This window comes from Elaeis guineensis, chromosome 6 (genome assembly GCF_000442705.2).
Source record: "Elaeis guineensis isolate ETL-2024a chromosome 6, EG11, whole genome shotgun sequence".
NCBI lineage: Eukaryota > Viridiplantae > Streptophyta > Magnoliopsida > Arecales > Arecaceae > Elaeis > Elaeis guineensis.
In genome coordinates this window covers 122,136,080-122,161,324 of record NC_025998.2, presented here as the reverse complement: position 1 = coordinate 122,161,324, position 25,245 = coordinate 122,136,080, and the positions used below count along the sequence as shown (strand labels likewise).

General features: G+C 36.8%; 2 protein-coding genes across 2 annotated transcripts; one reads left to right on the top strand and one right to left on the bottom strand.

Annotated features, from left to right (window-relative positions):
- Positions 1 to 2,188, top strand: LOC109506778 (small ribosomal subunit protein uS14z/uS14y/uS14x). The gene is made up of 3 exons (XM_019855687.2): positions 1 to 166; positions 1,195 to 1,294; positions 1,987 to 2,188. Exons 1-3 carry the CDS (start codon positions 105 to 107, stop codon positions 1,993 to 1,995), a joined length of 171 nt encoding a protein of 56 aa, XP_019711246.1. The 5' UTR covers positions 1 to 104; the 3' UTR covers positions 1,996 to 2,188.
- A 9,134-nt stretch (positions 2,189 to 11,322) lies between these two features.
- On the bottom strand, positions 11,323 to 23,795 carry LOC105060139 (inositol-tetrakisphosphate 1-kinase 3). Its single transcript, XM_073259703.1, has 10 exons — positions 23,322 to 23,795; positions 20,911 to 20,992; positions 20,621 to 20,653; positions 17,998 to 18,118; positions 17,258 to 17,350; positions 15,516 to 15,635; positions 15,248 to 15,424; positions 15,057 to 15,112; positions 14,891 to 14,975; positions 11,323 to 11,930 (listed from the first exon to the last, which is right to left on the bottom strand). The coding sequence occupies exons 1-10, from the start codon at positions 23,435 to 23,437 to the stop codon at positions 11,863 to 11,865; spliced, it is 951 nt and encodes a 316-aa protein (XP_073115804.1). The 5' UTR covers positions 23,438 to 23,795; the 3' UTR covers positions 11,323 to 11,862.
- Positions 23,796 to 25,245: the final 1,450 nt, after the last annotated feature.

The window sequence follows — 25,245 nt, the reverse complement described above, 5'->3', positions numbered from 1 at the left end:
CCGCGGATTCGCGAGTTCTACCCACGGAAAGCTAGGGTTTAGGGGGTTGCGAGTCGTCCTCAGCGCTTAGCTTGTGATCGCCGCCGCCTTCGGTACCAGCGAAGATGGGACACTCCAACGTTTGGAACTCCCATCCTAAGAACTACGGCCCTGGATCCAGGGCTTGGTATGATCCTTATTGTTTCCTCTTGTCGCTAATCCTCTTCGGCTCTTTGTTTTTTTGATCTTGGTGCTACGTTTTGAGATTTAGGTTTTGATTTCTTCGGCGGTGCTTTTTTTTTTTTTTTTTGAATTTTCGACTTTTTTTTTTCCTGTGATTGGCCTTGTAATCAAGGTGTTTCAATCTAAGATATTATTGTTAGTAAATTATATTGTTTAGCTCCATGATTTTGGAATTACAAGCTTGCTCCATCAAGCCTTTTTTTTTTTTCTTCTAATATTTTTTTTGTCTTTCCGCTTTCGAGTTCGAATCGGGAGGGATTGAAATATTATAATAAGGACGAGAAACGATTAGAAATTCGAATATCAAACATGCATCATTCCGAATCCTTCGTGATGAAAAGTTTTTTTTTTTTTTTTTCCTGGGGACGTTTGGGAATTTGTATGTGATGCCTTACTTCTGTGAAATTAGGGGGTATATAACAGTATATGGCTCTATTTATTCTTGAAAATCTTAATGTTAGTGCATCATGAGGGTATTGTTATCTTGGTTTTTAATTTTTATGTCCCAAAATATAATTTTGTATTTTTTACATGGTTGCCAAGCTGAAGTATGGATCATAAATATGCATGATGTGAATATATCCTATTTTATAGATTATTCATGTACAGCGGTATAGCTGCTATCTTCAAGCTTTTTTCTTCTTTAAATCTTCTTGTTTGGTTATCTTAACTATGTTCTGATATCGCTAATTGTCCTTAATGCTGACCTTTCCTGTTTTAATGGTTAATCATGTATATTTTACCTAAATTTTGATGGAAGCCAAGTTTTCCCACTTTTTAATTTACTTCTGTGGATATCCTCTGATGCTTTTTATATTAGATGTTGGTGTCCCTAAAATAAGCTATGTGCTTCATTGCTGTTTATTTATTGTATGGAAGATTGTTAATGTACAAGTATGTTGTTTGTTCTTATATTTGGAGGCTTGTTTCCTACAGTTTATTGCTAACAATCCTTTCACTTGTATTTGGCAGCCGCGTTTGTGGCAATCCTCACGGATTGATTCGGAAGTATGGGCTCATGTGTTGCAGGCAGTGCTTCCGCAGCAACGCCAAGGAGATTGGCTTCATCAAGGTATATATTTTGGAATGTGGATGATGTGAAATTTTGAACGTTGGGTAGATGGGTATTGCTGTGTCATAGATTTTCATGCTATGCCTGAGTCATAGAGTTTAGTTTTACTGCATGCTGGAAGTTTCTTCCAATGCTTAAAACAACATTATGATTCTTTGTTAGTTTTAAAGTTGTATCTTGTTGGTACATTCTACCTTTTTGAAGAAAAAAAATATATGAAAAACCATTTATAATCATATCCTGCTACTTATTTTTCTGGTAATGGCAATGATGCTTTCTGAAATAGCACTATAAATTTCTGCAAGTACCTTTTAGAGTTCATATCATATAAACTCTTGCCCTTTTTCCCTTTCTTTTGAGTTACTGTTTCCATCATTTGTTAGCTTTTTGTTTTCCTCCTTGGCCTACATTTAGACATGTTTGGTTTTGCTAATCCCTAATTCCTATCATGCATGGTTGTGATTGCGTGTATTGGTTCTCATGTCCCTTCTGTGGTCTACCTTAACATGATTGAATGCATCCTGATTTAGGCTAGTTATTCTTTACGAGCTTAATGCTTTATGACCATAATTCTGTGCAATTGATATCCCACTAGCTAGGTCAGTTGTGTTATTATGTTCTGTATTATTATTTCGCTTTGTGTTGATGACGGAGTATTAGTGTCTTAACTGATATTTGTTGTGTCACTGCAGTACCGTTAAGAAGAAGAAAGCGCGTAGGGCAGGCGATGGAGGAAGAATCGCCGCCATGTTTTAACATTGAATTGCTTATTATTTCAGAATAGTTGGTGAAGACATTGTGGTTCCTTGAAACTGGTTATTGAAGTTTGTTTCTCTCGGATTTTGTAGAATGTGCACTGAGTTATCATTCAAATGTGACGGTTCCTCTTCTTAATTTCATTTGTTATTAGCGTATGGTAATTTGGTAGCTCTGTGAAATTTATTTACTGTTCGAAGCGTTTTTTTTTTTTTTTTTTTCTTTTTGTTTAATAATTATGTAATGTTAAAATGGCTGACATTGGTGGGCTGGTGGTGGATTTTGAGCTTTGCCTCATCCAACAGAAGAAAGAGTATGATTGAATCTTTGATTGACCCAAGACCTGCTCGTGCATGACTTGCCCATTACTGCCCCGTCCATTCTTCTCAGTAGTCTAATAAAGTTATTGTATTATCCAGTCTCTGAATATGTGTTAAATGTGATCAAATTTTTCAATCAAATCTTTGATGAAACCTTTAATATTCCTCAAGCTGTAATGCATGTCATACGTACCCTACTGGGATTTTACATCGTGGACTTGAACAGCTTCTAGTGGCTCGGTCAATTTGTGGATGTTGATGACTTCTTGTCTCCGGGAATTCCAGTTAATTCTTATCCTGTTTTAAACTGATGGCAATCAAATTCAATGTGTTTGCTCCCATGGACCTACTTGGAGGAGCAAACGTGTAGATTTATGACGTGAAATGGTCGTGACGCAGGGCTACAAAAGATGGATAACATCATCCAAGGCGGGTCCATGTACCTAACATGGCTGCCCCGTAAGTTTTAAGCTATGCAAACCAAATAAATTGGAAGCTAGACAAATCATTGCTATGACTTTGGTGAGCTTTAAATATTTTTCGTGAAGCAATGTGCCGTGCGAAATCTTGAGTAAACACAAATCTTCAATGATCTGAAATTTGTATTTCCATTGGCAGAGTCAAGTGCCAAATTTTGGTCTCAACAAGTTCAATGCAGAAAAAATATTTGAGGGATCCGAGTTCTTTAATATGGAACCAGCTTTCAACAAAATTACCGAGGATGGCATGGCTCTTCACCATCTGCGGTGGATGGCAACCTACGTAAACTAAAATAGTAGCAGAAGAGAGAAACTAGACCAGATGAGAGAATAGATTGACCAGCTCGTAATGGAGTACATGCAGCAGTTTTTTTTTTTTTTTTTTGGGTAAGAAATACATGCATCAGTTTGAAGCGCGAAAGCAATTCTGCAAACCTATTCTGCATGTTTGAACCGGTTTTTTTCTTTTTTTTTTTTTTTTTTTTTTGAAGAAATACAAGGGGGTGTCTCACTATTAGGGTTGGAAGAGAAATGCCAACCAACCGATAGCGATTAAGCCCATAGAGTTATTTGTCGAGGTTGCAAACTATAATGTTCAACAGCAGTCTCTATTGATTTACTAGCAAGTAACACGCTATATGGTGAGATTTAATTTAATAATATAAAAAATTGATAGGAAGGTAAGGATAAGTAAAATTTATAGCTGTATTGAATATTAGATGATGTACAAAAATATTGATAAATTTATTTGAATGATCATTGAGATGCTATTATATCTAGTTATAGATGATATCTAAATATAAAAAAGTTATTTCTTCTGGTAAAAATATAACTATAATTAACTTTTTATTTGGATTTAGATTATATTTAGTTTGTTTAAAATGATCATTCAATGAAAAAACTGGTATTAGCCTTTAGGATTGTTGGTTTAAGTCTATCCATGAGATTATTAACCACAAATTCATCCTCTCTCTACTGAAATAGCATGTTGATTTATTAATGACATATAAACAAACTATAGCTTGTCCTTATCAAATATATCTATTTAACAATCCATTGACTAAAAAAAAATGATGACTTGTGCAAATTCAGCAATCCCTAAAGCAAATGAGAGGGAGAGAGAGAGCTTACTAATATCTACAAAATACTGATAAGTTTGTTTGAGATAATCATGAAAAGGCTAATATTATATCTGATTGTAGATGGTATCTAATAAGTTCATATATACAGAATGCTTGACTCATGTTCTAGATAGCCCACAAAGTCTCAGCTTTTTCTTTAGAAAACTTAAGAATGTCTTGATCTAATATCCATCATCAATTAATGGATCTCTCTATCATCTTGATAACCCAACATGTATTTCACTATGGTATTTATTTTTTTATCATCTCTTGTGAGAAAACTTAAAATAATTCTGACCATTATTTTATGTAAGGATACAAAGGGAATTAAAAGAAATTAATAGCTAAAAATCGGTTGTAATTTATATAATTTTTATTTTGAATTATTGTGAGTGAGGGAGGGTACGGTCAAAAAAATTTGACAACTATCAAATTATCAAATCAATTAAAGTTCTTAATAAAGTTATAAATCACCATTGGGTCAATGTTTCTAATTTTGTATGAAGAGATAGGGAGAGAGGAGGGGGGATGGAGGAGCTATTTGGAGGGATAGGGGGAGCCATGAGAGATGCGTATAATATCCTCTCATCTCGCTATGCCATAGATACGACAACAAAAAAAAAAAAAAAAAACAAATGGAATAAGGGAGAGGGGAGCACCAATATAGTGGTTCGTCCATTTTGGAAAGAAAAAAAAATGACTGATGCGTGCATGGCTAATATCAATACTTGGCGGTACGAGAGAACTTCAACCTTTTTTTTGGTGTATTGTATATATTTTTAAGGTCTCACTTTAATTCATATTTGAACTTAAGTTACTATACCCTTAAATAGAAAAAAGAAAAGAAAAGAAAAAAAGAAGAGAGCTCATTATTGTCTCCTAATTATGTCCATTTGTAAATATTTCAATGGTTATGATTGTACGAGCTTGTTGCTATGACGATGACAGAACTATATGGTACATATGCAATCATGATAGTCATGTAAAATAAAAAATCTTTAAGTTAAATATAGCTAAATATTAAGTAAATTAAGTATAAGTAAGTTTATATAGTTTAACATAATACAATCAAATATTGGTCTAATAGATAGAGAGATAGGGGAGATGGGGAAGATATAGGGAGATGAGTGGATAGATCTAAAAGATATGTGTAAATAGGAAAAGTGGAGAGAGAAGAGTGATGGGATGCGTATGGTGAGAAGATGCCTCTAACTATGCCGTAGATGAAAATAAATGAAACAAAAGAAAGGAGGGGAGGGTCGAGGGCAGGGCCGGCATAGCCCATGTAAAGTGGTTCGCCCAGGTTTTAGATAAAAAAAGTATAGACACATGGTGTGGCTAAAATCTAGTACTTGATAGCTTGGGAGAGCTTTGGACCCACCTTTAATATAGTGTAAGATAGATTGTTGACCAAACCTAGAAACCATTTGGATGAAATTTGTTCCAATTTGTGCATTCTTTTTGTGGATGTACCAAGGATGACAATCTTTTTTTTTTAATCTTTTTCTGCCGGTCCTCGCATCTTTTTTAGGAATCTTTTTCCAAAGGCTATTATGTTTTTTCTGTTACATGAATTTAGGTTACTATCTACATCTCATAAAATATTTGACAAAGAGTTCTAATCCTATTGCATGATGAAAAAAAGAATAAGACACATGTTTGTGATAGATGTTGTTGCCACTGGTCTTCTAGCCGAGGTCGGATCAGTTGGAGATGGGATGTGGCTGGCACTGAACGGTGACGGCTTGATCTACAAAGCAAGTCTTTGGTCGAAGTTGGCTTTGGTGGGAACCCTCGCCGCTCAAGTCAGAAAACTAGGAAATGGCAGGGAAGGAGCGAGTCATGGAAGAGAGATAAGCTCATACTCTGGGGATCCCCTTTGGCCCTCTATTTATAGGCGAGGACAGAGGTGCCGTACGGAGGAAGGAAAATCAGATCGTTATTTCTTATTGGACGTGATGCATTCTTTATCTCTTACTTTATTAGGAATGATGTCGACTCAGATCTGATTGATGTCTGATCAATCTGGAGATGGATCCGATCAGCATCAGTCGATCTGAAGATGGTCAAATCGGTTGGTATTTGGCCAATTTAAAGATGATCAAGTTTGATTGGCATCTGATCAATCTGGAGATGGTAGGTTTAGATCTGGTTCTAAGTGGATCTAGTCTTTAGGAACTTAGCCTTTAGATATTCGACCTTCACCTCGATCTCGGGGTTGGTGGCTCAACCTCGGACTTGGTAGCTTAGCCTCAAAAATCATCTCGATTTTGACCTCAGGCTTACTAGCTTGATCTCTGGCATCACCTCAGTCTCGACATCTCTTTGACCTGCTAGCCTCTCACTATGAGATCTTGGGCTATGAGAGTCTCTCCCTTTTAGAGCATGTCTTTCTGAAATCTTTTTGGATGGAAATATATTCCATCTTTCCTTGCCATATATCCATTCATGATCAATGGGCTGATTCATACCATATCAGACGTGAAGATGGAGGAGAATGTAATGTTCATCAATATATGATGAATGATGAATTTTACAAGCAATTGATGCAACTTAAAGCTAAGGGATTTTGCAAACTTATGACCAGAATTTTCTGTATTTATATATAGTAAACCCCGCAAAAATTCATATTTGCATACTTTCCCTGTGAACATAAAATTTATTTTTATAGATCCCTTGAGTTTATCTAATTAGACTCCTACAGAAGTTTGTTGTTATCAACATGCATCATTTGCCTTTTAGTACTAGCTGTTTCAAAGCAAGCACACAGCGCTCTGTCAGCCTCACTTTCATTTGATTTACTAGTGGATGCAAGATATAAAACCACTTTGTTACTTCACTTGAAGATATAGTATAGAGAACCACTATATTCTCTCACTGCTATATAATTATGGATGTCCTCAAGAATCACACTAACCACCGAGTGTCCTTGTTAGTGCTAGCTAGTATGCGAAGATACATATATCCTCATACATAAGCCACTCATTTGCATTAGCTTAGTTTTTAGTATCGGCTCTTTCCAAAGGAAACTAGGAGCAGTCTATCTTCATCACTTCCATTTAATCCATCACTAGATACAATGTTGGGAAAAAAAAAAAAAAAGCTTGGTTCTGCCACTGCAACTAAACACCAGGTGTCCTTACGAAGTCAGTAACATGCAATTATGTTAGTGACCCTGGCAAAGTCTGATTCAGAAGATTTACTATCATGATAAGGTTCCACTTCGACTCCTCACAACATCTCTCAGAAGTTGCTTCACCATTCTGGAGAAATACCTTTCAACTATCGGTTGACTTCAACTCACAATTCTCCAATCTTTACTTACTAGCCAAAAACTCAGACATCGGTATTGAACGCTTCATGAAATCAAACGAATGGGAAGCAAACTTCAGGACTTCACTGACCAATAAGGCATGAGTAGAATACCAAGCTCTCTGCACTCTCTTAAAGGATGTTCATCCTTTAAATAAAAAGGATACAAGAAGCTGAAAGTGGAGCCCAACTAAAACATGCTCAATAAAACAATGTTGCCTCTTATTCATGAGCGGAGGTATTACGTCTCTATTTGGTAAGATTAACTTAAAAATTTCAATACTAGAGAGAGCTAAAATCTACAACTGGCTCTGCTACAACAATAAGGCACCTACAGTGGATATTCTGAGGAAAAAGGAGATAATGGTTGGTGCTTTCTGCTCTCTCTGTGGCGAATATGAGGAAACAATTGATCATTTCTTACTTCAATGCCAATACTTGCTCAATTTTTAGAGTCGTGCCTTTAGAGAATTTCATACATGGCCCACGCCAAACAACTTGAAGGAACTTTGGCATGTTCGGAGAAAGAGATCATCGCACCACCACACAGTACTACAAATCGATGCCCTCTTCTCCACTGTATGTTGGTTTCTATGGAAAGAGCTTAATCAAAAGCTATTGGGATTCAAAGCTTGTTCAAGTAATGAAGCCGCAAAGAAGACTATTCTATTGTTCAGAGACTAGATCTCCAGCAGTAAGAACAGCAAGTTGTTAACTCCAAGACAATGTACAAAAAGAACTACCTAGATGACCGATATATGCTTCCTCTATCCCCTTGCTGAAGATGGTGGCATAACATAGACTGCGAAGTGGTGGGCTCAAGAGTTAACCTTCCTTGTATGGTATTGTATCTTCTCTCATTTAGGGAAAAAGATATTTTGTCACATCATACTTTCCTAAAACTTGGGACAACCAATATTGTTTGGCACAACCCACCATCTTACTACTATATGCACTTATATACATTTAATAAATTACATGGGGGAGGTAACTTCTCCATACAGCTTCAAAAAAACAAGCAATTACGTTCTTCCTTATATTGGAGTAAATGACATGCAAGTACATCGATCTAAGCATGCCGATGAGGATGATGGATGTGCATGGATATGGAGACTCCGGATTTATCTCAGGATGTGTCTTTTCCTCTGAAAGATAACTTGAAGCCAACTGCTGACCAGAGTTTTGTCGAGAGCCAGAGGGATGGATATTCTGACTATCTGTCTTTGACGTGGGTTAGAAGATGAGATCTTGAAGCATAAGCTCTTCCTGTGCCCCAAAATGCGATGGGTGTGGTGGTTGGTTACCTCCTAGTTCTAATTGTTTCTATGGAGCAGCTTGCCCAATCCTTCTTAGAGGTCTTAAGGCAGAGCATGGAATCTGAGGCCATTAGATTTTTTGGCATTAAAGCAGCTTATATTGTTTTTCATATTTAGCATGCTCGAAATGCTGGAGTCTTTAAGATGAATTGACAGCCGACGATGATGGTATTTGAGAGGGCCATGACTCGGATCATGGAGATTGTGGATGTGTCGCCATTTGATCCGACCTTAAGGATTTAGGACATGCGAGACTCTCTTCTTACTTATAGAGTGCAAAGGAGGATCTTTTTCTCTTGGGAGCCCCCATGCCCAACATTCCTTAAGGCCAATTTCATTAGCAATGTGGCTGACAGAAGAGGTGGCATCGATTTTGTGATCCGTAGCCTCGACTCTCAATTTATTGCTGCTGGGGGTGTCCGGCTAATGGATACTATGGTACCCGTTGCAGAGTTGAGGACGGCTTGGGAAGGCATCGTCTATGCAAGAATGATTCTTGGGGCTGAGCAGTTAGTTGTGGAGAGGGACTCGCTAATAGTAGTGGCTTGGCTACAGGAGCTTGGGTACTGCATGGCTATTTATAATCCCATGGTACAGAATATTCAGAGTCTAATATGGGGATGTCTCTCCCATGAGATACAGCATATCTATCGTGAGACAAACAATGCGATAGATTGGATACTTACTCAGCATTCTGGTAGAGTTTGGAACGATGTCTCTCTATCGCCGATGTCCTTTCGAGATATTTATTTTTTTTATTTCTTGGGTTATACTCATACAAGAGTTATACGAAGCAGCCATCTTATCAAAAAAAAAAAAAAAAAAAAATGCAAGTACTAGCATCTAATAGAGCACTCTATTCTTGTTAATTTAATTTAATTTATCTGCAAGTATATTATTGGAAACCCCTTTGTTCTACAAATGCAATAATTAGGATTCTTTTCCCCTCCATTTTTCCCTTTTCTTCAGTTTTACTACTGAATCCTAATAGAGGCCTTGCGTCTTATCAAAAACATGACGACCTAAATGATAAATTTATAGCAACTCTTCTCCCTTGCTTTTGAGATGTCGCAGTGAACCTTTTCAGACAATTGTATATGCTTCATCTGAGAAGGGAAATGTGGGTGCACATCCTCCTCCCACCGTTTAGCACGCCATCTTCTTACATGTGCTTAACACATGACAAATCATATGAGATTGTCCATCCATCTAGATAGCATTTGTCAAGTTATTCCTTTCTTAGGGCTTTGGACCAATCATACCTAATTTGAGACATGATTCTCGATGAAAAAGCTTACAAAAAATAAGCTAACAAAAGACTAATGTTAGAATATAAAGAATTTCTTTTTCCTTGAAGGGATCACCTCAAGGGTCATCACTAGCTGAAATATTTTTATGATATGATAGAACTCTCTACTAATATACAAGAAGCCAGACCGTGACGTGTGTTATTTGGAGATGATAAGGTGATGATTGATATTAAAAAATTAAACAGAAAAAAGAAAATCTAAATTGGATAAGGAAGGTTTTAGCAGACTAAGACTTGAAAAACAGTAGAATTTGCAAAGAATTTGTAAACACATGACAAAAATGAAAATGAGATCTCAATTAGAATTATGGATAAGCAATATTGAAAAGAAACCAGTCATAGGATATACGAGACAAAAATGATTGAGAGATTATTAAAGACATGCAAAAAATAGAGAGGTATTTCCGAAATATTATTTAAATGACAAAGGAAAGTTTAGTACAGCAGAAATAAGACTAGCAATATTACTTAGCTCAAAAGGCTTGGCAGTAAAGATTATGTGAAGCAGTTCATCGCGCGTGCATATATATATATATAATGCGGAGATACTCGATCAAATTAGCAAGAACAATTTAAGAATTGGATATTTTAGACTCCATAAATATATAAATTGAGTATAAAAACAAGATGGTTTGGAGTTATACAATGAAGAGACGTGGGATGAAAAGTAGGTTGCCAGTAACACAGCATCAATTGTTCTAACGGTTAACAGGAAAACCTAAAATAAGACCAAAAACAGGTCAAATAAAGGAAAAAAGAAACAAATCTCCAGAGACATAACGAGAGCTGTCCGACATCAAAAACAGCTCCGAAAAATATTATTGGTGTGGGCATCATGGTAACGCAAATATGCCATGACTGATGTGGGGCACAATTGTCATCACATTTGTGACATGGACGAATGGCATTTGAAGCCAACCTAGTTACGGCCGAATGCCCAATAGACTGACAGTATTCAAAAAATATTATAAGATACTGCACATGATTGGGCATTATCGATCCGCACATGATTGGACATTATCCATCCGCACGTGCATAAACGCATGCATTAGAATACTTAAAAAGAAATGAATTATAAACCTCTAAAGTCGCCGAATTTATGGTCTACGTCCAATCATGGTACAAAAAAGGTATCACAGAAGATCCTGTCACACTAATTGTAGAGGGCACCCCTTTTTGTGGAGCCCACTTCCAATATCAAAATACAGGAAAACTTGGCACATATATTCTTCAAAAACCTGTGTGCGGTAGCCCCTCATAAGCATTATTCCCAGGCCTTTTGCAAGAAACATCATGTTCCTCCATGTCACAGGAACAAGGTTACAAGCAGCCAGAAATAATCTGATGAACAGATGGCTATAATAAATTCCTGCATTCTAAAATCGACATTGCACCACAAACCAGTCACACAGCAATCCATGAACCAGTGCACTGCTTTGGCCCCCATATTTACTCTCAAATAATAAAAGTTAAATGAAAATGGAGACATAATACCTAATCTTCTTATCTTTAGCCAACAATGACGAGTTCTGACTCTGGACAAAAGGTCGTTCATAGCTCTTGCTTTCAGAGGCAAAGTGGAAAACCAAAATATGCCTTTGATCTTAGAGCCATCAGTTTATGAGCTTGACAATCAATTTCTCAAAGGTACACCTAAAAAAATCAATAATCGAAATGGACAACCTAAACAAAAATAGAGTTTGCTATTCAGTTGAGGTAGCATGCATCCATGGCGATGACCAACTGATTAAAGGTGAAATCCATTTAAAGCCACCAACCTGCCTCGGTCCAGTTTTCTCAAATCACAGCCATGTAGACTTTGTAAATTTCCTGTTTTGGGGCCATAATCTTGCCATCCTCCAGATACATATTCCACATGTTGTAGCTTCTCAGTGATCAAATGACCACATAAATGCTGGAAAATTAAAAAGTCCGTGGTCATTTGATTACGCCTGTTATGCTTGAACCAGGCTTATGAGGAAGTCCGTGAATATGTGCTCATAGCCTGGCATTTTACCATAACCTGCATGGATCAAAAAAACAAAAAGAGGTCAACACAAGCATCTGAATTTCCGAACAAATTTGGGATTATTAATTAAGAAAAAAAAGGAAACACACAACAAAAAAAAGGAAAAAAAAAATCCTCTCACAACAAAAATATTAATTACATAATGAAGCAAATTATCTCATATTATATACAAGCATTGAACATAACAATATTTAGATGCATATTGCAAACACATAATATCCTCCTAGCTCACATATTCACTTTAAGTATACAATATACAAAATCTAGACTAAATCTTAGAAACTCATTGCACACCCCCCCCCCCCCCCCCCACACAGTCCGGGAATAGGGCAGGAGAGGTGGAGGGAAAGAAAGAGGCAGAGCAATCCTCTTCTTCCGCTCTCTTCTTCATTTGGAACGAGCGGGGCTTTTTCGTACGAAGGAGTTAGGGGAAGAGCAGGGGCAAAAATTCAGGCTTCCGATAGAAAATATCCCGTCCACAAGGGCATAGGGCTAGGAACCACGCTTTCCGAACTGTTACATAATACATGGATAAACTTAGATCCACCATTAAGATCTCATTTCTAGGCCTGCCATGCCAAATAGATACATCAAGAAGAATACCCCATCCCCCCCCCCCCCCCAACCCCAACAAACAACAAAAAAACCCCCACCCCTTCCACCACCAAGGGAAAACCCCAAAAATAAAGAACAAAAAAACCTCCCCCCCTGCTCTCCAATTTCGAGGACTATCCATTTGCTAGTTGATACCTGAAAAGCCTCACATTTGAGAAAAACAACTTCAACCATTATAGCTGCACCTAGATAAAAATTAACAAAGTTCCATCAGATATGGTTCTTGAATAATTGTAAAATAGAGAAAAAAGACCTTCCCCCTCGCACTCCAATTCCAAGGACTAACCATTTCCTAGTTAATACCTGAAAACCTCACATTTGAGAAAAATAACTTCAACCAAGAACGATAGATCGATAGATAGATAGATCGACAGATAGATAGATAGATCGATCGATCAATAGATAGAGAGAGAGAGAGAGATGAGCTGGGATGCTTTTGAAAGCACTTGGCTCTCAATACTTCGAGTCAAAATCACTGAAGGACCTCTCAAAATGAAAATCAGTACTATGGATCTTAATCTGCTACATTTAAACTGACCAGAAATCAAAAATTATGCCTCTTTGAGATCTTTAACCATGCCATCAACTAAAAAAAAAAAGAGACCATTTCAATGATAAGATATCATGTTTCAAGTTGATCAGTAGTTTAGAAACATTCAAATTAGCCAAAATTTTAATATATTTAGATCAAGATCAACAGTTTGGAATTGACAAATTATCTAGTTTATGTGATGCTTTTACTTACTAGCTACTTTTCTATTCGTTTGATGCATCTGTGAGATACCTTAAAAAAAAAAAATAGTTACCAAGTATCTTATGCATCTTAGATTATGATCAACAGAGCTGATTTTCATTTTGAAAGGTCCTTCATTTCTTTTGATTAGGAAGCATTTGGAGTCAAATGCTCTCAGAAGCATCCTAGGTTATATATTATAAAAGGCCATCACAAATAACATCATTTAATGTTTTCTTTTATATAATGTTGTATATGTGTGTGTCAAACTAATGATTTTTTTCCCCCCAGTATCTCCCCATATCTCCTTTTCTATCTGAGGGAATTTAATGCATAGATATATGAAAAATCTGGTTCTCAAATCTGCGTCCATGGCTCCACACAACAACGACAACGAACATGGGGACTGTGATCATTTGTGAAATTAGAATTTGAAATGCGGTAGATGTATCTTACCAACCAAGAGGTGGGCATTCCTAGATATCCCTCCAAGGTATCACTAATATAGGCCAATGTTCATAGGCATTGAGCGTTTAAACTAAATTTGAAAGCTTGATGACTTGTTCAGAAAACATTTTAACTTCCTTTCATTCTCCCATCCAACTCTAATTAGTATTCCCTGAATTCTTGATTTTGATTTTCAAATTACACTTTTGACACATGAGCATAAAAAGATCAAGGAACACCTCATAGCACTCCAAAATGGAGCAGCATACTTTACTAAAAACTGCAGTCTCAGCAACCGACTGAATTTAGAACTATGTAAGCTGCCTCCAGGGCAATTGATGACACTTAGCTTGTCCCTTGAAGTGCCCATATCATCATTGTATGTTTTACGTACCAGTAGAGTGCCACAAATTTTCTTCTTTTTAACTAGAAAAAATACATATTCTTTTTGACTCAAGGGAACATTAACTAATAAATTTAGTATGGTGGCCAATAAACTCAGGTTCATCAGTACATACAATTTATTTATTTATTTATGTTTTATAAAAATGACATCTATTGTTTTTAGGACAAATTGTCAAACATTACGAATGAACAATATTGTAAATATCATTAGGAAGGTACACTTCTTCTGAGTCAGACACAACTAAATGCTGCCCATTCCTCAATTTGCTACACTAATTTTGCTCATACTCTTAAGTTTGCTTTTCACTGACACAATAGCAGCAATACAATAAATACAATTAATACTGCTCAACCATCATTGTATCACGATTCTAGTTATTGACTTCCCGTAAATTAAACTGTCTATTTCACCTATCATCCTCTAAAGGCCTTGTAAGTGCTATCGGATAATTTTATCCAACTTAAAATAGCTCATAGAACAAGTGTACATTTTTTCAATGCACGTATGCTAATTACAAGAAGGTACACCTAATGAGCAAATAACCATAAGAGATACAGCATATGGAAACTAAATATATGTAATCCATGTGCAGTTAACTGCAAATAAAGCCACATCCTAAATGTAAGTTATCTTTCTGTATCGGTAATTATTTGCTCCTTTCAAGAACATTAAAAGTTTAATACAATTCACTCATAAAAGAATGATACAGGAAAAGATCTAGTATACCTTAATGAATTAGCAGGTTTCACTTACCAGGAAAATAGTTGATATCGATGACATAAAACTGGTCCCTTGTTCCATGCTCTCTGATTATATCCATGTTGAACAATCGAAGACCCTAACCGCATACACAACAATTAATTAGAACGAGCAAGATTACTACAAGAATTATGCACCAGAATCAAGTCAGATATGTTACCAATCGGCAACGAAGCTCTCTAGCAAGCCTTTCGAGCAAAGGTCGAGGAGGAAGTTCTGCAATAGAACAGAAAAAAAAAAATCAGGATCTCCATCATCATAGACAGCATGCATTATGACACTGCACAAAAAACAAAGCTATGAGCCAATCTAAGAATGTATGGTCAGAGAAAATATGGATGGCCTTTTTACCAGCAATACTAGGCTCCAGATCTGCATCATCAGCTGAAGCAGCAGCACAAGACACCCTTGGGAACCGAAAGACACCAGCAGTATCAAGTAGTTCACATTTATTAACATCAGGAAGAGAAAACCGGCGCACAACCTTTATCGATTCCCCCACTATATAGACCTTAAAGAGAACACCACCTGCAATCAAGCAATAAAAATTAGATCCAATGTCAATAGTGATATAACTATCAGCAAGAATGATATCATTCATTAACCACAGCAATCATACCGTGATTAACAAATTCCTGGAGAACCAAGGGAGGGTCAAGCCTTGACAAGGCATATTGATCAAAAGCAAGAGATAATTCATGCGACTTTGCACTTCCATCCGCTACTAATGGCTTAGCAACTGTAGCAAATAAGAAACAACATAGTAAGAAATCTTGTCATGTTCTAACTCACTGCTGTGAAGTTTTACAAATACTCATATAGCTGAAGCTCCAAATATAAGTTATCTAAAATTAGCCAAAAATTTTAAAAGTTCACTCTTTGGGGATTCCATACTTTTGAACCACATGAAAAACTAACTACAACTCAACTCAACTAAGCCTTAATCCCAAACTAGTAGGGGCCTGCTACATGAATCCTTTTCCACTATTCGATTTGATTTAGGGCCACACTTTTTAAAAGATGTTTTGATATCGAGTCCTTCCTTACTACTTCATCTCAAGTAATTTTCAATCTACCTCTACCCCTCTTTCCTTCTACATGTATTAAATTACTCCTTCAAATAGGTGCCTTCCTCAGCCTATGTCATACATGTTTAAGCCATCTAAGACATCTTTCTCTTAATTTATCTTAAATTTGTGCAACCTCCTTGTCACAAATGACTTCATTTTTCATTCTATCTTTTACCAGACATCCATCTCAGCATTCTCAGTTTGAGCGCACACATCTTATGCACAAATTGTTTTCTAACTACTTGACATTCTATACCATATAGGCATGGCTGATCGTATGACTGTCCTATAAAATTTTTCCTTCAACTTCACATATATCTTATAATCATAAAATATCCAGTTGCATTTCTCCATTTTATTCAACCTACTTTAATCATAGGGGTAACATCCTCTTCGATCTTCCGTTTCTTATGAATAATTGATCCTAAAATACCCAAAATGATTACTCTTAAGAACTTCATAATTCCCAAATTTCGCTCCACCTTCATCTCTCTTTATAATTTTATTAAAATTGCATTTTATATATTCTTTCCTGGTCCTGCTTAACCTAAAACCCTTGGATTTTACTACACTCCAAAACATAGATATGCTAAGAAATTCCAAAACAGAAACTAATTTGAAGGACATGATGCTAGGAAAGAAACACAATGTCCAATACTTAACTAGAGCCACGTCTGATTTTGGAACATGTTTGGGAACCACGTGTCTTGAGTTCATGGGTTGCCACTGTCGAGTTTTTGAAAGAGCTTCTCGATGTTCACCAACAGGCCTTGCAGTTTTAACTAGTCCCGAATATTAAAAGCTGGCTGCACTATGTAATAACACAAATTTTGACTATCTAAGTGAACTCACCAAACCCCTTATCCAAAACATGTATGCAAAGATGCTGCTCCCCTTAATAGTCAGAATTCTGGGTAATGAACTTTCAGATGAAGTCCCATACTTGACCATACATGCATATCCCAATTCTTTTTAACTACTTTAAGTTGATAAAATGTACAGTCAAAAACATGCAATCAAAAAAGTTACTTGCATGCTTCTGGATAACAGACTTCCATCATTTTCTAAAATTTAACTTGACAGTTGAAGTACCTAAATGTACACTTGCACCCAGTTCTCAGTATATGACAAATCACCAATGCATCCCAGAAAATAAGTAACTCCCTCTGATCTTATAATTATACTCATTCCTACTAAATAATGTTCCAGCCATACATATAATAAGGTCTCCATGCTAGGAAATAAAAAAGTTAGAAATTACAAGATTTTGAAACATAGAAAGGCAGAATACCTAATGGTAATGTTAGTCCAGCCTCTGCAACGGCATGTGGGATCGACGTAGGGTCTTCAGTTATAACTAGTTGCCTAGGAACCCCAACTTTACCTGCAGCAAGTCAATTGCACAATGAAAAATCAAAGTAAGAAGCTGAATAAATGAAACTATGATATATGCACAAAATAGATAATAATGACCAGAACAATGAGCTCTTACCCACAAAGACATGGATGAATATAACATAGTAAATGATCATCAGAGAGAATGTAAACTTTTCTAGATATCAGTATTCACCTAATGACATTTCAGACCTTAGTTGCCAGAATGGAGTGCAGGTGCAGATGTCTGAATGGGTGTGGGTGCAGGGAAGCAGATATTCTAGAAACATTTTTAACAAGCAAGTGTTTAGGAAGCAGGTTCAGGTTCAAGGTTCCAGGAAGATTCTAAAGTACATATGCTACCCTGGGTAGAAGATTTTGGCTACCAAGTTTCAGATCTGATGCCCAATATATGATGCATCAGCGACTTCTAATATACCAAAGGGACATGACAAAAGCAACATGTTTTCTGAATCTAAAAAAGATGCATGCTATTCGAGCCTTAAGCCAACTCATCATAATCCTATAATGGCTTCTGCAAATGGAATTTATCAGAATTTTAAGAGAAAAATTGACAAGTATGCATCGGAAGCCCACACATTAAGAGTGGGATTAAAAATTTAAAGGAAAAAAAAAGAAAACAAATAGAGGAATTACCATAGCAATCAGACAAATTCAAATTGGCTGCATATTGAAGCATTGATTGGCGATTGCGTAACTGCTGTATGGCATCTGGTGGGTCAAGAACGGTCACTTCTGGATGTTCTTCCCGGTAATCCTTCAAGAATATGGAACAAGGATGAGAGAGAGTGAATTTAGCAAATATATCAATGCTTCAAGTTAAGTCACAAAATTACTGGACAGGAACAATTCATGTAAAAGACTGAAATTTTGATGTTACAATTCACAATGCCTTTTATTTATTTTTTCATCGAAATCTGTTTGCTAATAGCAATTTAAACCCATTGTTTATGTCCATGACAACTACCAGACTACAAAAACCATAACTATTTTGCTAAAAGAAAGAACAATTATAAGAAAAGGTTTCATAACAGTTCCAACTAATTATTACTAGCTAAATGAGCTTAGTAAAGCACTTCATTTAGAGCCTATTTGATAGGACCACCGCTCAGTTTCATAACATGTAGCAGCATGCCAGAACAAAGGCCATAAGCTTGCCAGTTAATAGCTCCTAGCAACAAATGTTTTTGATTGTGCAAAAAGATGCATTTTTAGGTGCTTAAAATGATTAGTGTAGGATACATGGACTCACCTACTAAGAGGCAATTGCTCTGGAGCAATCAATGACAGAAATAGATCAAAAGCAAATGCAAATGCAGAAATTGCTAATTATAAGGATCATTATTTCTGCATCACCAAACACAACAAGTATGACATGACATGACATAACACATGCAAATCAAGAAAGTGAAGACAGCCTAGCAAAGAGTTAAAGACATATTTGCGCTTATGACATGAGAAGATGAGTAGATAAGCACACAGAAAAAACAAGCTATCATATATAAAAAAGACAAGCATAATGCAGGCAATACACACCAAATGAGTTATCAGCTGCGCCCACGACATCAACAAATTTTCCAAATCAATACCTAGTAGTTTCCTCCAGCACATGCACACACACTCTACTTGTGGTACATTAACTTAGTCTCCAACACAATCAGCCAGTTGATAATAAGAACATACATATCAAAGGGTATCTTAGCAGAAAACTGACGTCCTTACAGGTATAGGTGGATAGCATTTTATTATAGTTAACACCTACTAGCAAGCAAGGCCTCTGATATTGCAAGCACACTTCCAGTTTGGTTATCAGAGCAACTGGTTTGACAGCTCATGCATCTGAACTGCAGGTGGTGTTAAATGCAATCTAATAATATATAGTAGCTACTGTCATCACAAGGCAAGTGATCGAAATTCTGACAACCAAGGCTCTCCCTTAACTTATGCCTAATAGCAACACAGACAACTAAATCCAATATGCAAGAAACATAGGACTGATTCACATTGTATTTAGCAAGAATAGCAAATTTATTCCCATCCTAACAATGATAACAGCGTGTAGGATTTCAGTATTTCACGCTTGTGCCTGTCAAAGAATGCTCATTATAAAGTAACAAAGGAAGCTTGAGGGGTTGAAGAGTCTAATGCAAACACTCGAAACAAGCAATTGATCTTGAAAATGTACAACAAGATAACAGCAAGAAAAATATGAAATTACATAAACATCTATGAGACAGTTAAATTATTTCAAGAATATTTACATAGATCTTCAAGATCATACAGCTAAGTAGGAAGACATATCAATCTCTATTACTTGTTTAATGATTACACTATATTATATATTTTTGCAGCATTGTATCATATCAGTTTGAACTTACCACAGCAGTTCCACAGCCTGCAAGTTTGATCAAAATTTTCAGCCTAATTAATACATAACTGTATGGCATACTTATCTGTATTCTGTACATGCTTAAATATCCACACTAGTTATTTCAACATGGTTTCATGAATTTGTAACAAGATACACATGTGAAGATTTACAGGATTAGTTGGCTTCATTGAAACTTCACCAAATTTGACCAGAAGTAAATAGTGTAGCGACTCAGATACTTTTGTCTTCAAAGATGAAAATGAAAACAAACGATTAAACAAAAAGGATGATGATTTTTTGAATTTGATAACAACCAAAATAATATATATATATATATATATATATATATATATATATATATATATATATATATATATATATATATATATATATATATATATATATATATATATATATATAATGCAGTGACTCGGGTACTTTTGTCTTCAGAGACAAAAATGCAAACAAATGATTAGAGAAAAAAATGGAAGATGATTTTCTGAATTTGATAACAACCAAAATATAATGCAAGTGCCATCAATAACGGCTAAATAAATCACCAAGCAAGAGCTAGATAAGCTTGTCATCAAAGGAAAAAACCTCAAGTGCCATAATATTTAACACTTTATCCTTTTAATCATAAGATCATCATTTAACAAAGAAAGAACATGCACTCTGCAAATTACATCAGGGAAAAATAACTTTAACTCTAAAGGATCTCTCCATTTACCAGTCAATGTTAGATCGTACTAGACCATCCACTCGAACTGGCAGCACTATTGCAACATGAAACAGAAATGTTGAATTGCATGGAGTCATCGAATTCAAATCATAATCTAATGTAGTATACAAGAAAAGGTTTATCAGATGAAGTTCAGACTTACGAACCTCAAGTATTTGGCGCCACTTTTTTCCTGATAACTGGAGAGTACAGAAGAACACACTGGTCAGAGGAAAAGGATCTAGAAGATTTTTGGTAGATATCAAATGCATCAACTTCTTCGAGACACATGTTTATGGTGCATGACATCAAAATAGATGAATTTCAATAATGAACTAACAAGCTGAATCACTACTCCCATGTATGCATGCATGCATGCATATATATGCACAAACATGTATGCATATATATGTACGTACTTGCATTGCATGCAAATATAGTACATTAAAGCACTCACCTTGTGGAGAACAATATTAAAAGGACCTTGATCTGAAAGAGGTCTGTTTTCGTCAATCGCAACAAATAAAATCCCCTTCTTCCTGCACCACATTTCGAAGTCATATCTTTAAAAATAAAAACACTGGGAGGTTGATGAATACCACAATATTTACATATTTATCACATATGCCAGGAATACCAGAGATTCTAAGCAGTGAACCTGGTGAACTGATATATTGTGTAGCTAACAATTGCTACAATTTCGCATAAAACCAGAACCAAGCCAGTGTATCCAGGTAAATAAGTCAAGATAGATATAAATATAATTGGCCAGGACAGAGCAGCATATACCATGCTGGTTCAAAACAATGAAAATGAACTGACACAATACAAAAATAAAAGTTCATTGAAATGGCTTGGAGACAAACCCATAAAAGAATGAATTGTTCTATCAACCTCATATACCCAAAGAAACATTAGTATGGTACAATGAACAGGATATTACTTATTTTTATGCCAATTCATCAAGCAAGGTTACAACAGCAGACCTGAGCTCTGCCAGCCTAAGAAATAAACATGCGGGAACATTTTCAGGCCAAACAAGTTCAAATAAATAATAATACCTAATCAAAATGATAAATAATTAAAATAAAATAAAATTACGTATCATTTCAGATAATTATTTCTAGAAAAGATGGTAGATAATTAGTTCAGATGTTTGAGAGTAACAAAGTAATGCAATACATTAGTTCCTGAACTGTGTCCATGCCTCTTCCCCTTATGTCTCCCTTCCAACAAATCATCATTGCATTTGCTATCAATTAGCTCCTCCCAGGCCCCACATGACAACCATGACAAATAAAACTCGAAAACAATTCACACTTTAACAAAAGTTATCGTTGGACTTCTTCCATCCAAAACTAATTCTCTGTCCATATTTTTGAAAAAATATATATAGAAAAGACAAAGCTTCCACCAAACATGACAGGTATTGGGCTCCATCAAAACAAGAGGGAAATATTGGCTTATTCAGGATGCTGGTTTCTGTTTTTTTTCTTTTTTTGGTTCGACATGACATAAATGAAAGAAATTTTAAATATGAAGTCAGGTTGAAAAGGAAAACATACACCTAACTTCAGACAAAATTTCAAACCATCATGTCAAGCTGGAAATGCTATAAATTATATATCAGACATTCTATGCAACAAGTCAGTAACTAGATAAATTTCAAATGTTACATAAACCATGTGCAAGGTGATAAAGTTGATCAGCACTGGCCATGACCAGAACTAGCACATGAAATTTTTTAGTTAATAACACAACTTCCACTAGTCCCAATAATATACTTTTTTCAAAATACAATACAAGAGCTTCTAATTTTTATAATCGCGGGTTCCCACCTGATGCTAACAATTGTATATACATAAAAATATTCCAATTCAAATAGCCCAGCATTACATAGTTATCTTACAGAATATTCCGATTCAAATAACCATGTCCCTCATGTTCATACTACCAAATATTGCAATTCAAATAATCCAGATGTTTCTTAGATTAGTCAGTATTATTGAATAATGTAAAAAACTTATTACATATAGTCAATTAGAATACCAAAATGGAGCTGGATGGAGACAACAGCAAGCTCCAACCAGCTCAGCCCAGGTGTTATTTGCATAGAACATATAGTTATCACTGCATCCTTTTCCACCAACTACCAAGTTGTACCATCTCAATAGAACTTGTTTCTGTATCACTCAACTGTAAGCTGAAGCACAAACTAATAAGTACTGTAAATAGAATCTATAAGCTCCATGCTCCTATGCGTATTTTTTCTGTGAAAGAAGTTCCAAAATACAAAATAATGTCATGATGTTTGACTCAAGATATTGTCTGAGTCAGGCTTCTCTATGACATGAAAATCCTCTTCATATAATAAGACTAACAAGATCCTTGAAAAATCAGCGTCCCAACGAATCATAAAAATATATACGCTCCAGAACAAGAAAAAAGCAATATTGTGATAACAATGCCTACGTGTACCAAGACAGAAAACAAAAACCCATCATAAATCATGTGAAAGAAAGTGCGCCTTTCAACAGATGGAGAGAAAAAGAACCGATGAAAAATAATTAGAAGTTATTTTATTGAATTGAAAAAAAAAAAAAAAAAAAAAAAACTTCAGACAAAATACACAACAAATTTGAAGTTCCGTCCACCATGAACACCCAAAAATGCATCAGCATTCAAAACATACCTTTAACAAATAAAATCAATCCTTTTTCGCAATCATCAGGAGGCTTGATATGATTAATTTATAATCACCAACCTTTTCTATCAAGATTAACCAACCAACCACTTCAAACCATAAATCGGAAAAACATAAACCAAAAAGAAATTTGCATGGAAGGAACGCTATCGTGACCGCATTACCTAGCCAATCTTTCAAGCTTCGGCTGCATAAAACTCGTGACCTTCTTCGACGTCAGCGCATATCCCACGACGAGCTTTGGCCTCTGTGAAGATGAGATCTCTTCGTCCAACCTCATGGTTCCCACCTCCCGAACCCAAAGCCCTGAATCCAAGCAACTCCCCCTCTAGAAATCCAAGAAAGAATACAAGGATGGGGGCCGGTTCCTGGACCCTAAGAATTAGAATGCGAGTATCAGATGCTTGGGATCCTCGAAACCCCAGAGTTGGAAAGCCAGGAGGTTGGAATCCGAGTTTCGAAACCCTAATTTATCCCAGCGCTCAGAGAAAGAAAGATGGAGAGGCGGTGGATGCCTGGGGTGTCTATTTAACGTGGAGCAAATTACGGGAATACTCGCGGAGGCGTTTGAATCGAAGGATGGGCAGATGACGAAATTGGCCCTGTTCACATTCGCGCCGTGCGGGCGCCCCTTGCCAATACAGATGGGACTCTTCAACTTCGCCAAGCTTCGTGGCAATTAGAGATTGAGCAGCACGCTCGTAGGTTCTCTAGACGGCGAAAAGAATTCCTCGAGTCCACGACGCCTCCAAGCAAACGTTTCGGCCGGTTGCGGCCACTGACTTAAATGATTAGTATTGGAAATAGACACTGTTGCGGTCAATTTTTTCATCATCTGATCGTTGAGAATAAATACCTATAAAAAAAATTTATACTGAATAAAAATATTTTCGATGAAGACCCTTCAATGATCAAATCAGAGAAGAGACTAGGCAACAGAGGAGAGAATCAGGAGCTCAGCTTGAGAAAGCTTAAGAGAACTTGAGAAAGCTTGCCAAAGCTTACCAAAACTATTGTCTTACCCCCTTTTATAGTAGAATGCGGTATAGTCCCGCCATTAATGATGCAGACAATTGGGAAGTTATCAAATCGTCGGGGGCTATCAAATCGACGTAGATTGTCAGGTCATCAGAATTAACCCATATCCTTGGCAGGATAATACCTCAGGGCGGTCGCACCGCATGTCCTTGACAGGATAACAACCCATAGTGATTGTATGACGTTTGGACGGGCTGGCCGACTATATGTCGGTATTCGACTGTCGGAACGTCGGATGATGACTCGAAAACACCGTCGGCTGATCTGGTGCTTTGCGGAAGTCGGACGTCGGCTACCACCCCCGACAGTGAGTCGGTGATATGGGTTCGGCCGTTCGGTCGGTTGGAAATAGTATTGGTCCGTTCGGCCGACATACCTTCGATCGGATATCGTCGACAGTCATTGTCAAAGTCGTCTGTCCGTTTAGTGAGAAGAGTCGGGCGTCGGTCGGATCGGTCCGAGGATAAGTCGACGTACGGGGGTCAGTTGGTATATCCCAACAGTTGCCCCCCCCACTCCTGAGTTCGATGTCGTGTTGGCCCGCGTGAACACGTGGGCGATGGCCTCGGGCGAAAGGAATGGTTTTCCATCACGTCATGCCCCGACTCTGGCGACCATACCAATGGACGATCCGGTGTCAGACGTCTCATTGGGAATGCAAACCGCCGTCAGTTAATTAATCCCAAGATGCAATTTTTTCGCCACGTGTCAGGGGGCTATTGGGCCGAAACCATTCACGCGGATGAAGGCGACGTGGCTCGATCTGGGGCAGGTGCATCGAACTGCTGGACCGAGAAACGGCCCAGGCGCTGCCACGTGTCGACATCCGAGAAATCTTCGTTCGGCGTGCTTTTATCTCGACCGTCGAAGGGCCTTATATATATGCGGCCACTTACATCCAAAACTTCACTTTTTACTGTCCTGTTTCTAGCACTGAGGCCCCATCGAGTTGTCTCCCAGTTCCAGATAGCTGTTTCCGTCCTCCTTCTTTGAAAGCTCTTCTCAAAATTTTTTCATTCTTGTCTCCTTGCGTCCTTACTCCCTTAGCAT

Coding starts and splice junctions, on each gene's coding strand:
- LOC109506778 (XM_019855687.2), top strand. CDS start 105: ATGGGACACTCCAACGTTTGGAACTCCCATCCTAAGAACTACGGCCCT. Junction 167..1,194: donor GGCCCTGGATCCAGGGCTTG/GTATGATCCTTA, acceptor TGTATTTGGCAG/CCGCGTTTGTGGCAATCCTC.
- LOC105060139 (XM_073259703.1), bottom strand. CDS start 23,437: ATGAGGTTGGACGAAGAGATCTCATCTTCACAGAGGCCAAAGCTCGTC. Junction 20,993..23,321: donor AAGCTTGAAAGATTGGCTAG/GTAATGCGGTCA, acceptor AATGTGGTGCAG/GAAGAAGGGGATTTTATTTG. Junction 15,425..15,515: donor CCAGGAATTTGTTAATCACG/GTATGATTGCTG, acceptor GCTTGATTGCAG/GTGGTGTTCTCTTTAAGGTC.